At 33.0% G+C, this 15,321-nt stretch overlaps 1 protein-coding gene across 5 annotated transcripts; it reads left to right on the top strand.

Annotated features, from left to right (window-relative positions):
- Positions 1 to 6,836: 6,836 nt before the first annotated feature.
- On the top strand, positions 6,837 to 14,634 carry LOC131662531 (E3 ubiquitin ligase PQT3-like). Of its 5 annotated transcripts, none has more exons than XM_058932348.1 (15): positions 6,837 to 7,504; positions 7,836 to 7,932; positions 8,149 to 8,230; positions 8,319 to 8,485; positions 9,006 to 9,082; positions 9,229 to 9,285; positions 9,389 to 9,545; positions 9,625 to 9,773; positions 9,976 to 10,140; positions 10,236 to 10,535; positions 10,619 to 10,660; positions 10,810 to 11,062; positions 11,262 to 11,381; positions 11,857 to 11,932; positions 14,033 to 14,634. In XM_058932348.1, exons 1-15 carry the CDS (start codon positions 7,339 to 7,341, stop codon positions 14,474 to 14,476), a joined length of 2,352 nt encoding a protein of 783 aa, XP_058788331.1. In that variant the 5' UTR covers positions 6,837 to 7,338; the 3' UTR covers positions 14,477 to 14,634. The 5 variants fall into 5 exon arrangements, with proteins under 5 accessions (XP_058788331.1, XP_058788329.1, XP_058788332.1 ...); XM_058932346.1 differs by having other exon boundaries at positions 9,226 to 9,285; XM_058932349.1 differs by having other exon boundaries at positions 8,146 to 8,230; positions 9,006 to 9,067.
- Positions 14,635 to 15,321: the final 687 nt, after the last annotated feature.

Genomic DNA, 15,321 nt, shown 5'->3' with positions numbered 1-15,321 from the left:
TTCTGGTGAACAAACCATCAACACAATTGCCAGATGGCATCTGAAAGCCCATCTCAGGTAATGTTTCAATCTTCCAACCACATTTCTCAGACAACATTCAAAGACAAATTCCAGCATCACTCCCGATGGAGGTAAGTGCAAATTTTCAGGGCATCTAAAATATTTAATCATCTTCCACCTTCAGATTTCAGACAATCTCTTCAGGTTTAAGAAGATTGAATAGGGGCAACTGTTATACCCCAAAATTTGCCCGCATCTTTTTTCAAGAAAACTTCAATCTAAAAATTAAGAGTTTCATATAATCTTGGATTTTCACATCCTGATTTATGAATACTTGATTTTTAGAATTTTTTCTTATACAGTATTTTGGCTTGCTGTTGAATTTATTCTTACGCAAACGCCAGTTACTGTTTATTACTTCACACACGCTATTTATTTGATATTTATTTACAGATAAATAGTACTGACACAATTGGTACAGAGTTAAATCTTTTGCAGGCGCAGAGTCCGGGATTCAGACTGTACTGGTAACAAGTAAATTATTATTAATTTTTGTTTCCCACTAACTTTTGTACTATATTCCATTATTTTCAAAATCTCTTTTCAAATCTCTTTTTCAAAAATCAAATCTTAACTTTATTCTACACATCTCTCTTTTTCCCAACACTATCATACACTTTCTTTCAAATCTTACTTCCACTCAAATTTTCCTTTTGTACGGAATCACTTCATTCCCCAACGTCTCTATCCCTCTTTTCATTCTATAAATACCTCTCATTTTTTTCATAAAATCTCACATCAAATTCTAAATCATTTCTCAAATTTCTACTTCATATCCATTCTCTCTTCCTCCCCGGCAAAATGGCGAAGCGGATGGAAACGTGTTTTCTTATGGTCATCACCATTGCTACGGTGATCATGTCCTTCTTCTGTCTACATAGTCCTGAAAAATGTGGACCTGCGATGGTTACACTCCCGATCATCTATTTTCTGTTGGTCATAGCATGGGTTATTAATCGTCATTCTTAAAGTTTGTCGTATCTCTTATTTTCTTAAATGTACCGTTTATTCGTCGTACTGTTCATTATAGTATGTAATGTTTGTACTGTCAGTATTAAATGTTGTACTATTTGTCATATTGTTGCTTAATTATTCAGATAATATTTTGTGTGTTTTCTGCCAGTCAAATATTTATTTTTCTGTGCATTAAATGATTTTCAGGGTTATTATCGGTAATTTTGCTCGCGTACAGTAAATATTAATTATTTATTATGTCTGTGTTTTTTAACAAGTCATGTAAATAAACTTTCATCTTTCACACAAAACAAAAACAACAAAAAGAAAATTAACTTTGACTGTTGATTTTTCACTCTAGCTGTTACATGCCTGAATAGTCAGTTGACAGTCAAACTGCTGACAGTACAATTCTCCGTGTTTTGTACCATAAATCAAATCAAACTTTTGCATTTCAAAATTCCAAGATTTTTGTCCTAGAAGTCTTCTGAATATCACATGATTAGCAGAGACTCAGCACTGCACAAAAATCAGGTACGCTTAACTGTCTCCTACACAAACAGTCCATGATTAGGGTTTATTGTTTTTTCAGGAGAAACAAGTTTTTGAGACCTCAAATGGATTTCATGGACCTCCATACATCTCAAAGTACCATCATACAAATTTTCAAACTTCAATTCACTCAGACGCACCGTCAGCAGCTCAAATAGTCAACAGACGACCCGTTTGACCAAAAAAGTCAACAGACAGTCAAAAATGAATTTTTTTGTCAACATCCATATTTTGTCAAAGGATTCATCATTTGATCATTGGATGATCATAATTCATCAAGGAAAGATCAAAAATCAACAAAACCCTAAGATTCAAAATTAGGGTTTTCTCCTAAAAAGTCAACTGAACTTTGACTGGTCATAACTCTCTCATCCTTCATCCAAAAAATTCAAACCAAAGCTCATTTTGAAGAAATTCAATTATCTTTCAAATGCAATTGGTCCCATGGTCATTAGGTTCACCATTTGAAAAATATGAACCAAGACATTACAGGTCATTTTCAAAGTCAACAAAAAGACACTTTTTTCAAAAGGATACACAAGGAGCATCAAAAATCATTTTGACATGAGACCAAAGACATTGGTTAGAGGACTCTTTGAGGTTTCCAAAAAGTGCAAGATCTCCTTCATATGACAAAAATTGAGGGATTTACACCTTGTTGAAGTTGGCTAAATTTTGGGAAAATGCATAAAACCAACATTGCTCAAAAATGTATTTTTTCCAAATGGGGCCAAGTTTTCATAGTTCAAACATGTTTAACATGATATAATGGGCCTCCCACGACCAAGACAAAGCCCACACCATTTTTATTCATTTTTGGTTTAATTTTATCCTATTTTAAGATTAAATGAAAATGGAAAATGGAAGGATAATGCATAGCTTAGTTTCTAAGCATGAGTCATCAAAGAATCTTTAATTTTCTGCAGAAGATTGAAGTACAAGGCAAGAGAAGTGAAGAGGAGCAAGACTTGGTCAACAATTCAAAGATTTTTAATATTTAAAAATCAAGAATTCAACAAAGGCAATCAATGCTTCTTGGCTTAGTTTCTAAGCACCTCTTGGCCTATAAATGAAGCTGAATACTTCAACGACGAAACACACACGAAATTATAGCCAAGGCATAGCAAGAAAACTCACCAAAATTCTCTCAAAATTCCATAACTTTGTAATTTTCAATTTCCATATTCCAATCATTATCAATACAAACTATCACTTTCAATCTTCTCCTAAGGTGGCATAGAGTAAGAATGAACTCATAATATGGTCCTATAAGAGTTATAACACGTGTATAGTACTCTTCACTTTCATACATAATTAATTTTCATTTTCATACATTTAATCAATATCAATGTAGTCTAATCATTCTAATGAGTTCATGAGGTCCCATAAGGTAGATCTGGGCCCTAACATGTTAGCTCCCACGTGAGAATCATCCCATGCCATTAACAAGTGCTCATGCATGTTCAAACTTCAACTCCATCGAACCCATGGCTACAACACTCAAACAGTGAAACTAATACCATATTTGGACTCAGAGCATCCTAATTAGGGGATCTGGGTCATTTGTTACTCTTCCTAACGTTTGTTCTTGCAGGTTTCTGAAGCTACCAAAAATGGTGTTTTTTATCGTAAAAATAGAGGGGGTTTAAAACCGCCGCTATCTATGTTAAAAAATGAAGGTGACGGAGGTTGAAGACGACCACGCGTCCAAGCGTGGTTCGTCAGTCAAAGCTGACTCTTCCCTCCGCTCGCGTGGCTCCTCATCATTGGCAGGTCAACTAGTCTTCCATCCACGCGTGCACTTGTGGGTCCCAGTCAGAAAGTTTGAATTCTCCTTGAATTCAGCGCATGTTCCCCACCATCATATCATGTTCCCTCACGATCTGAGCCCTTGGATCATCTCAACTTTTCATCCAACGCACCAGAGAAGTGGTCCATACCATGGACTCATCAGCATCACACACCTGATTATTTTACTTTCTATTTTTCTATTTTTATTTTAATTTCCTTGCAAAATTAATTAAAAATAGTTTTAAAAATCCAAAAAATACACAAAAAATATTTTTAAGTTTCTAAAATAATATTTTATTTTCTGATATAAAAATATTTTATTTTTCTTCATAATTTAAATATTTTGTATAATTAATTAGATAATATGCATATATTTATCTTTTAATTATTTTCAACCAATCAAAAATCATAAAAAAATTATTCTTTATATTAAATATTGTTTATATATCATAGGCTAATTTTGTACATATTTAGAATAATTTTCTCTTTAAGTTTTAATTATTTGTGTAATTATTTATATAATTATGTGTTAATTAACTTAATAAATTTCAAATCAATTTCAAAAATCCCAAAAAAAAATTAGTTTTGTTTTAAAATTAATTAACAAGCATTTTGAACATATTTTGAACTTAATTTTTAGGTTTGAAATTTATTTTCATCTTTTTTCCTCATTTTAATTTAATTAATCATGCATTAATTATAATTAAAATCAATCATAAAAAATCCAAAAACATTTCTTTTATTTTCTTGCAATTTAAATTCCTAGATAAATGTATAGGTTGTCAAATTCATGTAAATAGCGTAGTTTACATTTCCTGCATAATCAATGTAATAGCGTAGATTTACTTTCCGCATTTTACATTTCCGCATTTTAAATTCCAGCACATATAAACTGCGTGTATGCCAAAGATAAAATTGAATCGTTAGATCACTAACTTCAAAGATAAAATATCTGAATCTAAACACAATCACACTTGCACCTCTTAGGGTAATCCCTTTCTCATTCTTTTCAAAATCAAAATCAAATTTTATTATTTCAAACGCAAAAATCGAACTTTTGTTTATATCCGGTGAAAGGATAGATTTTTAAAGGAAATAGGATAAAGACCTTATAACTCAGGGTAGACCTCCTAATTTGCTTGCTCAAATCAAAACAAACAAATCTCTCATATATCATTGTTTTTCAAAATAAAACTTTCAAAAAGACAATACTTTGTATATATCCAAACAAGGATCATTACGAGTTAACGTTCTTTTTTAAAAAACATCTTTTGAAAGATAAAAACACTTTGTATACATCCGCACAAGGATCATTACAAAGTCAATTTACAAAGGTATTTGGAACCACATACGAGCATTTCAAGGCAATCGAAAAGTAATTGAAAGCAAGTGAGCTAAGCAAATTAAACAGCCCACGGATAACCATGGATACAAAGGGTGCTAACACCTTCCCTTTGTATAACCTACCCCCTTACCCATAATTTCTTAAAGGTCTTTTTTCTGTTTCTTTTATAAACCTTTCCTTAATTGGATAAAATAAAAGGTCGGTGGCGACTCTCTGATTTTCAAAAATACAAAAGCAGAAACAAAAGAGTCAGTTCGCGTATCTCTCCACGAGAGGTATGGCAAAAAACCGAGGACGGAACGGAACGGCCTCTTTGTTGAACCTGTCGAGGTACTCTCGGGGAGAGGTTGTGAAGTGGTTTGAGAAGAGTTTCTTGAGTTCTGGCCAAGAGTGGATGGAGTTGGGAGGAAGGTTCCTGTACCAAGTCATCGCTCCTTTCCTGAGTGTGGTCGGAAAGATCCGACATTTGATACATAGCATATTTTTCTCCTAAACAATAGGCTATTTAACATCACCGTTTGATCAATTATTTTAACGGTCGAGATTTGGTGTCAAATTAAAGTTTGACACCTTGGTGTCATTTGATCCTATTCCATATATATATATATATATATATATATATATATATATATATATATATATATATATATATATATATATATATATATATATATATATATATATATATATATATATATATATATATATATAACGTAACGAATATATATTAAAAAATTCATAATTAGATGTAGCCAATTAGAGCATTTAATTTGAAGCTTCAAATGCACACTTTTTGAATTCTAAAAGTTAAAAAACAGTCATGTAGTGATATTTTTTCTAACAATTAAATCAATACTTATCATAAGTATTCTCAATAGTCTAACACATGTGTTTATAAGTGGGGGTAATTCTTATTCTACAAGTCATTTTTGTAGAGATGAGTTAGGTGTAACCAAATTTCTTAATATGGTATTAAGAGTCTCGTTTAACATCTAGTGAACCATCTATTATTAGGTTTCCGCTATTTGGTCGCCCACCATTTATTTCCACGCTTCAAATATCAAGTCATGGTAGTAAGGAAGGGAGACAATATATATTTTAAACATGTGCTTATAAGTGAGAGCAATTCTTATCTTATCCTGTAAGCCGATTTTGTAGGTACGAGTTAGGCTTAACCACATTCTCAATATATTTATGATGAATAATCTCGATAGCAAGAATGTGAATTAAAAAGAGTTAGAGACACCAAAACTATTAGCATAATCACCTATAAACTAGCCTTTAAAACCGTACATATATCATTTAGATAAGTAGGTGAATAAAAAATATTTTGCCTGATTTGTGTTCAACACAGTATCTATATTAATTTGAGCATTGTCAATCTGAATTTTATTCATGCAAAACAAATATATCATAAGATTAAATTTAAATTGAGATTTTTAACTTTCATTAATGGTGAAATAAAATTAAGCGTGAGATACATTTATATCATTCAATTTTTATTTTAAATTCCTAATTTCTCTTTTTTATTAACTGTTATATAACAGTTGATGTATATTTTATTATATATAATCGCGCGCGAGTATTCAAAAAACGGATAAACGACCGCGAACCTTAGCATAAATGTATATTTTATTCTATTATTTTTTCTTATTTTATATATAATTGCGCACAAGTATTCAAAAAACAGATAAATGACCGCGAACATTAGCATAAATGTATATTTTATTCTATTACTTTTTCTTATTTTATATATAAACGCGCGCAAGTATTAAAAAACGGGTAAACGACCGCAATCGTTAGCAGTAAAATAACATTTGAAAACAAATAAATAGTGTATTTAATATTTTTGAATGAAAAACTATATGTAGTTTGCTCCTGCTGATCATTGGTTTGAATTTTGTTAGTGAACAATTAATTGTGTCCTAAAACAAATCAGGCTAATAATATGACACTGAAAATTTGACTAAAAAAGAACAGGAGTAAACTTAACCCTAGTTTTGAACAAATGATGGCGCGTAAATTTGGACAAATCCAACGGTCAAGATTAATTTACCACACGGATTGCGTACGGAATACGACATATATGTATATATATCCCCACCCACCAACATATCCTCTCTCCATTCTAATTTTCTCATCCGAACCATAGCCCTAATCATAATTTCACGTTTATTCGAAATTGCTTCCGATAAAACGCTTCCGCCACAACACAAAAGCGGAGGAGGTTTTGCTCGGCGCCGATCACAGAGGTTTTCTCCAATCAGAACGTGCAGTCATCGATGTTCAATTTCATCGCCAAACCCTAGATGTTGCTGCGGCTTCTTGCAGTTTCTTGATTTCCGAGGGCTTCGCCGTGCCAAAATTGGATTCACTGGTTCTGATAAAGATCTGAAAGGAATCTGAATTTTATTGCGTGTGAAGAAGTTTAGATTTGTTCTCACTGTTGTGGTGGTTCAATTTGTTCAATTTTTACCTTAGAATAGAGAAGAAAAAAAGAAAAAAAAAAGATAGCTTTGACATACTGTACTGTTTGATTTGTTTTAAGTTTCAATAGCAACTTTTTTTTCTTCATATCAAAGTTCTTTTGATTATTTGTTTACCTGTTAATTGAAATAATAATTTACAAATTTACAATGGCGGTGTATTATAAATTTAAGAGTGCAAAAGATTACGATTCAATTCCCATGGATGGTCCTTTCATCTCTGTTGGCACATTGAAACAAAATATTTTTGTATCCAAGCATTTAGGGAGGGGTACTGATTTCGACCTACTGGTCACCAACGCCCAGACCAACGAAGGTCTGTTCTTATTTTGATTTATCTATGTTTATCAGTTTTCTATTATCTTTATCTGTGAAGCACACACACCACAAACACAATCCTGACACCGACACGACTACACAGATAATAATTTGAATAAGCAGTGGGTGCTACACCGGCTATTATCTTAATTAGGGTCAATAATTTTGATTCGGTTTAAGTGTTCTATTGTTGAAAAGCTGTTCTACTGTTCTTCTTAAGTGAAGATTACCGCCCTTTAAGTGTTCTATTGTTGAAAAGCTGTTCTGCTGTGAGATTTGTATTATGATAGTGCTTATAATAGGCTTTACATTGTCTCTTCAAATTTCAGAGTATCTTGATGAAGAAATGTTGATTCCTAAAAACACTTCGGTGTTAATTAGACGGGTTCCAGGACGGACAGGATTACCAATTGTTACTGAACTACAGTACTTTCTCAAACCTTTAGTCTTATTACTTCTGTTTGATTTCTTACCATTGATCATGCATTCTATATGTAACTTTGTCAAAATGGGTTTTCATCAATTTGTCATTCATGTTTTTCCTGTTCATATATAGTGGCATAATTAGAAATTGCATTGTTCATTTGCGAAATAAATTATGTTCTATGTTATTGAGTTGCAACTGTATTTTGCTATCAGTAGACAAGAGGTGGAAAATAAGGTGGTGGAAACTGAACCTGAGAACATTAGCTTACCAGCAGATGAAACATCTGCCATGAAATATGTAAGTTTCTGTTTTCTTTTCGTTTTGTTTTGTATGAACAATTCAGATTCAGTACCTAGGAAATTGATAACTTAGTACCATTGAACAGCCTGAAAATTTGGATTGGGATGAATTTGGCAATGATTTATATTCAATTCCCGATCAACTGCCTGTTCAATCGAACAACATGATTCTAGAGGCTCCTCCAACTATCAATGCTGACGAAGACAGTAAGATAAAGGCCTTGATTGATACTCCAGCGTTGGATTGGCAACAGTGAGTAGATTATCCTCCTTTTTGTTTGGTCCATAGAATGAAGTAATAATGAGTATAATCAATGGGTGCATAAAGAAAAAAATTTCTAAGTAAAATTCTTGTTTTGTTACCAAACGAATGCTGTGTTTGTATATCTAATGATGAGTATAATGGATGGGGTGGGCTATATTTACTATGTTTGGATTTTTTATAATGGAACGGAGAAAATTTTTCAATTCATTGTTTTGAGAAGTTAACCAAATGGAATCATGACAAACTAATTCTACCCCATACACTCCCTCATCTCCTTGACTCATTCCATTTTGCCCATCAAGTGGCATTACAAACCATAGTTTAGTTATTCCCTTAATGTCATTCTATTCTGATTTTCTCTGTTTCATCAAATCCAAACATAGTGTACGTACACCTCATTCTCATCGAAGATTGTATTTCACTTGTCAAATAAAATTTTCTTTCCATGAAAATGCTTGTTCTGTGCTATATGATGTTTTACACTGACACCTTTGTTTTTTGCATGCAGTCAAGGTTCAGACTTTGGTCCTGGTAGAGGTTTTCAAAGGGGCATGGGTGGACGGATGGGAGGTGGGCGTGGTTTTGGTGATTCTCTATCTCTATCTATTTTTCTATTATATATATATATATATATATATATATATATATATATATATATATATATATTCTTTGAATACAAATATTAACCTATTCATGGACTAAATGCTTATATACTTGCTTGGGTCTAGCAGGGTTGGAGCGGAAAACTCCTCCAGAAGGATATGTATGTCATAGATGCAAGGTGCCTGGTATGTTCATATTTCTAAACTTTTATAACCCTCCTGTTTACAGAATGCTGGATATTGAGTGTCAGTTTATTTGGCTTACTCGTCTTTTATTACATTTTTGAAGGACATTTCATCCAGCATTGCCCTACAAATGGTGATTCAACTTTTGACATAAAAAAAGTCAGGCAACCTACTGGTATTCCTAGATCTATGCTGATGGTAAACCCACAAGGTTCCTATGCCTTACAAAATGGTTCAGTAGCTGTTTTGAAGCCAAATGAGTGAGTACATTTTGATTCTCCATGTCAGTTCTGTTGTATGTTGACGTCAAATTGAGTTTCATGCTTTCCTTACAAACAGGGCTGCTTTTGATAAAGAAATGGAAGGGTTGTCATCTACACGTTCAGTTGGTGATCTACCACCTGAGCTCCACTGCCCCTTGTGCAACAATGTCATGAAAAATGCTGTATTGACTAGCAAGTGTTGTTTTAAAAGCTTCTGTGACAAATGTAAGTTTTTTTTTTCCGGCTTCTATATATGGTTTTCAGAATAAGGATTATACTAACGTGTCTCTGGAGCTCCTCTTCTTCAGAATATATATCAGAATAAGATTTTTAGTTTAAATTCTCCAAGACTTTTAAAGCTCAACTTCTTCAGAATATTTATGTTTTTTTATTTTATATTGAATCATTCTGATTTCTTCTTCTTCAGGTATTAGAGACTATATTATGTCCAAGTCTGCATGTGTATGTCATGCAACAAATGTTCTTGCAGATGATCTTTTACCTAATAAGACGCTTAGAGATACCATCAACCGGATATTGGAGTCTGGCAATAGCAGTACTGAAAATGCTGGGAGCACTTACCAAGTTCAAGGTGATTGAAACAATCATGATTTGAATTTTACTTGCACTATTATTGGCTATCAGTTTGTCAGGATATACGTTTTTTATTTAACTTTGTTTTTTCAGATATGGAGTCTTCTCGTTGTCAACAGCCCATGATACCTTCTCCTACTTCATCTGCTGCCCCCAAGGGAGAACCAAAGGTTTTACTAGTTAATGAAGGAATAACAAATATACAGGAAATAGCTGATGACAGAAAGCCTGTCTCTTCTACACAGCATGTATCAGAGCAAGTGAAGATTCCTAGAGCGGCTGATGTATCTGAAGCTACTCGTGAGTCTATGAGTATGAAGGAACTAGCCTCACAAGGGAGTGCTAAACTAGTTGAGGAAGAAGTTCAACAAAAAGTGCTTCCTATTGATGCAGGTAATGTTGAATGTGCTATATAATCTTTTGTTCTTTGTTGATTTTCTGTTGAAGGCATTGTCATTTTATTTATTCTTTCGCAGGAAAGAAAAAGAAAAAGAAGAAAGTCCGTATGCCCACAAATGGTAAATCTGCTGTTTTTTCTGACATGGCTCTCAGGATCAGTAATTTTTTCCTAGATCTTGTTTGCATACTGCTGGAACATCTAGTGTACCAGGGCAATCCATAGGTTTTTAGTCTAGTAATAGCATTGGATGATTTTTATTTCATGCAGATGTACAATGGAAAACCCCTCATGACTTTGGGGGAGAGAACTATATGATGCCAATGGGCCCACCGCCTCCTAGTTATAATCCATACTGGAATGGCATGCAACCTTGCATGGATGGATTTATGACACCATATGCTGCTCCAATGCAAATGATGGGTTATGGCCCAGGCCCATTTGACATGCCATTTGCAGGTGGTCTGGCTCAAGACCCATATGGCATGCAAGGATACATGATGCCTGCTGTTCCACCTCATAGGTATGACTTCAGCCTTTCCTCTGATATCACATCACATCCCCTTCTCTTTTCTCTCTCAAGACCCTTCTGGATTATGTCTTGTTGAATGCCGAGGGTGAGATTATATAGTGAATACTGATAGTAGATGTTGTTTGCATGTTTGTCTGACTTCGCTCTCTAGAATGCCATTTCGTAATATAATAATTATGACTTCTTCCAGGGATTTTGCGGAGTTCGGTACAGGGATGAATGTTCCACCACCTGTTATGAATAGAGAGGAGTTTGATGCTCGGAATGCTAATATGAGGAGGAAGCATGAAAATGAGAGATGGGGTGAAAGGTACTAATGGAACTTTTCTTGGGTGGCTTTGTTTTGTTCTGATATGCATGTTTAGGAAGTTTGATAGAGTTTAACTTGTAAGTCAAATATTTGTAAAATAGCAACATTTAAGACATTATCATCTGGATTTTGTATCCTTTACTTTCTGTATGAAGTTTGGAGTTCCTACTTTTTTGTTTCCCAACAGTGTGATATTGGGATTTTGTTTGGAAATTTACTATTCTAGAATGAATTTTGTTTATTTCACTATGGTATGGAAAATTATTAATGAGTTTTGTTTATTTTCACTAAGATATTTTGCCTCATCATTCATTACCTAGTGAATTTAGTTTCGAAGTTGTGTTTGACAGTAACATAATGTAAAAGAATGATCAATGTCATAATGACTTTTTTTGCATGTTGTTATGCAATGCTTGAGACTCATCTTGTTAATTGTCTTATTGCTTTTAATGAGTTTATTACCTACATGGAACAGGGACTTCTCCAAAGATCGGGAATTTGGTAGGGAGGTGAGCAGTGTTGGGGATGTTTCTTCGATGAAATCAAAAACAGTATGTGCTTTCTATTGTCTTAATTTTCAGTTCTCTCTTTGGATGTGCTTTTTATTTTTTGTGGATTTTCTACCAAAAGTTTGGCCAGAAACCTCAAGCAGGCAAAAGAACATCATTACAGTAAACATTTATTATTTTTATGTCATTAATTATTGTAGTCTTTGGCACTTATTTATTTTGGCTTCATTTATTTATAAAAATATTTGTCTCTATCAAAATTATGCTGTGGTTGTTTATGAAATGTTTAAGGGAGCTATTCAGTTGTCCCACCTATTTTAAGGTTAACAACAACTAATGGTTAAAAGTGGGTTAAAAGAAAATGATGATAATGAAATATTTGGATAGCTGCATATGATAATGGTGCAGTGCTGTTATTATGCTGTGGTTGTTTATGAAATGTTTAAGGGAGCTATTCAGTTGTCCCACCTATTTTAAGGTTAACAACAACTAATGGTTAAAAGTGGGTTAAAAGAAAATGATGATAATGAAATATTTGGATAGCTGCATATGATAATGGTGCAGTGCTGTTATTATGCTGTGGTTGTTTATGAAATGTTTAAGGGAGCTATTCAGTTGTCCCACCTATTTTAAGGTTAACAACAACTAATGGTTAAAAGTGGGTTAAAAGAAAATGATGATAATGAAATATTTGGATAGCTGCATATGATAATGGTGCAGTGCTGTTATTATGCTGTGGTTGTTTATGAAATGTTTAAGGGAGCTATTCAGTTGTCCCACCTATTTTAAGGTTAACAACAACTAATGGTTAAAAGTGGGTTAAAAGAAAATGATGATAATGAAATATTTGGATAGCTGCATATGATAATGGTGCAGTGCTGTTATTAAATGTCACTTCTTTCGGTTTCAAAATCTCTCATAATAAAACCATGGTTAATGGACATGGTTTGAACCATAAAGTAGCATGACCGATTTATTATCTTTGCTATTAAAGCATTTTGTCTTTGGTCAGTAACTGGGTATTTTGATTGTTTCATTGAATATCATGGTTTATTTATTTATTTTTTCATATGGTCCCGATAGTTTTATGATGTGGCTGGGGAATAAATTGGTTCATCAAGTTGTAAATTCCTATATTTTGGATAAATTGATTTTGATTAAGTTAAGTTTTATTTTTAAAATATATTGAAGTTGCCATAAATTAATTGGTTATGGTTAGCATAGCTGAATGATGCAAGTGGGAACTGAGATTCTCATTCAAATGGCTACTTGTGGATCATACCACATCAATTTCTAGCAACTTCTCGTATCAGCTGCAAGTGGCTTAACCTTGTGCTTGCTTGCCTGCCAAATTCTTGTTACATATGTGCATAATTCATCTTAATCCATTTTCCAATGGGTAACAAATGGTCCATTAATAAACCAGAAGAACTTTTGTTTTATTTTTCTTTCCTAAGAAAAGTTATCTTTGAAGTTAATCATGATTACTATTGATTGTAGAAAATGTTTTGAACTTACAATTTTGGCATTGCGAGACCCGGAAAACATATCTGTGTAAAAACTAGACAATCAAAATGATTTTAAGTGCGATTTTGAAGTGAGTGAAAGCAAACGGGGAAGTTTGGTTAAGATTTATAAAATGATTTAAAAGAGAAATAGTATTCAAATACTACATAAATTCAATTAACACTTGGTGACTTGGTGTTGTTTTAACTTTGGAGTTTTTTTGTAATGCACACCGTAAAACCTGTTCAACTAACTAAGCAAATGGAGTCCGTATGTAGCCAATCTTAAGGACAACCATGATTTCGTAATCAATTTATAATTATTATTGTAAAAATCTTTTTTAAAGCTAAAAAATATTATGGCAAGAACCAACCAAGTTCTTAATGCAGATATAAAACAAAAGCCACTAAATTTTTGTTGAAGTTTTGAAGACTACATTAGAGTGCATAGTAGTCGACTCTTTTTGATTTACAAATTATATTTAGATATACTAAAATTTATTTTATATCATAATGCAACAGGTGGGGTGAATGGTAGTATATTTTGTGATACTTTTGTTATTGGATTTTAATTTAAAGAATGGGTCAAAAAAAAAAAACTAATGGGCCAATTGTTTTTTTCTTCTTTTTTGTGCAGAAATCAAATCCACCGTCATCAGGTGCCTATCCCATTTCCCATCAACGTCACCAACCATCAGATCTGAACCATAGATCAGCTAGGCACTATTCCGACCGCAACCAGGAGGATGAGCAATCACGTCCTCACAAATCAAAACCAGAGCACTATTCCGATCGCAACCATGAGGATGAGCGGCGCAACCACCACAGCAACCACAGACCAGAAACTACATACAATGATCGCCAGCAGAAGAGCAACATCTTTTCTCGGATAAGTTTCTCAGCTGAGGAGGAAGCCATTGCTAAAAAGAAAAAGAAGGCTTCTACTTCCACAACGGAATCAAACGGGTTCTATGAAGTGAGAAAAGATGACGATGATGGTAGCGACGATGATGAACGGCATTTCAAACGGAAACGGTCGAGGTACGAGTTAGTGGATTCAAGAGAGCGGAAGCATAGGTGAAGAAGATTCGGAATAGATTTTAGATTTTATTTGCTTAAACTTAACTTATCTTTCCGATACATAAGAAGGATTTTCCGTCAAATTTCTACTATTTACTTCCTCACTGTAATTTTATGTACGTTTCACTCAAATATATGTTGATTATGTTTTGCTTCAAATTCATTATTTTTATTTTTTTTGTTTTTGTTTTATAAATTACGACTTTAGTTTCTTTATGTTTTTGAGCCATTTTTACATAAAAAGTTTACTACATAAAAGGATTAAGCCAGCCAGTTCTACTCCACACTAATTTTACACTTTTATTTTAAATTTTTTTAATGATATGGCAGATTGTTTGTATTCTATTGGATGAAAGTGTAAACCTATTTTATACCATTAAACTCATTAATTTTTTTATTGACAAGTGATATCCTAACAAAATATAAAATAAATAGTGAGAAAACTGTAATTTTAAAATCTTTTTGAGTGTAATAACAAAAAGACCTCAACGGTTTATATTTTCACTCATTTTCAGTTGGGCACATATACTGGACAAAATATAGATCGGGACTATGGATTTTTTTTTTGTTCATTTTAAATCTAATCTTTTTGTTCCCAATACTTCACCATTAACTCATGGACATTTGTTATGCATGTTTGTTTTTTTTTTAAGCAAGAATTTCATATAAGAGAGAATTAAGGGTTCTCCAACCTTGATACACAAGAACGAAATGAATCCGACAAAAAAAAAAAACGATATTACAAACCAATTTCAATTACGATATAAAAGACAAATAATCTTTGCTAAAATCGTAAAAGTTATAATTGGAATAAGCAATGTCGCCAAAGGAAGACCACCTCCAAAT

Source organism: Vicia villosa, linkage group LG3 (assembly GCF_029867415.1).
Source record: "Vicia villosa cultivar HV-30 ecotype Madison, WI linkage group LG3, Vvil1.0, whole genome shotgun sequence".
Classification (NCBI taxonomy): Eukaryota; Viridiplantae; Streptophyta; class Magnoliopsida; order Fabales; family Fabaceae; genus Vicia; species Vicia villosa.
This window is presented reverse-complemented; position numbering and strand designations above follow the sequence as displayed.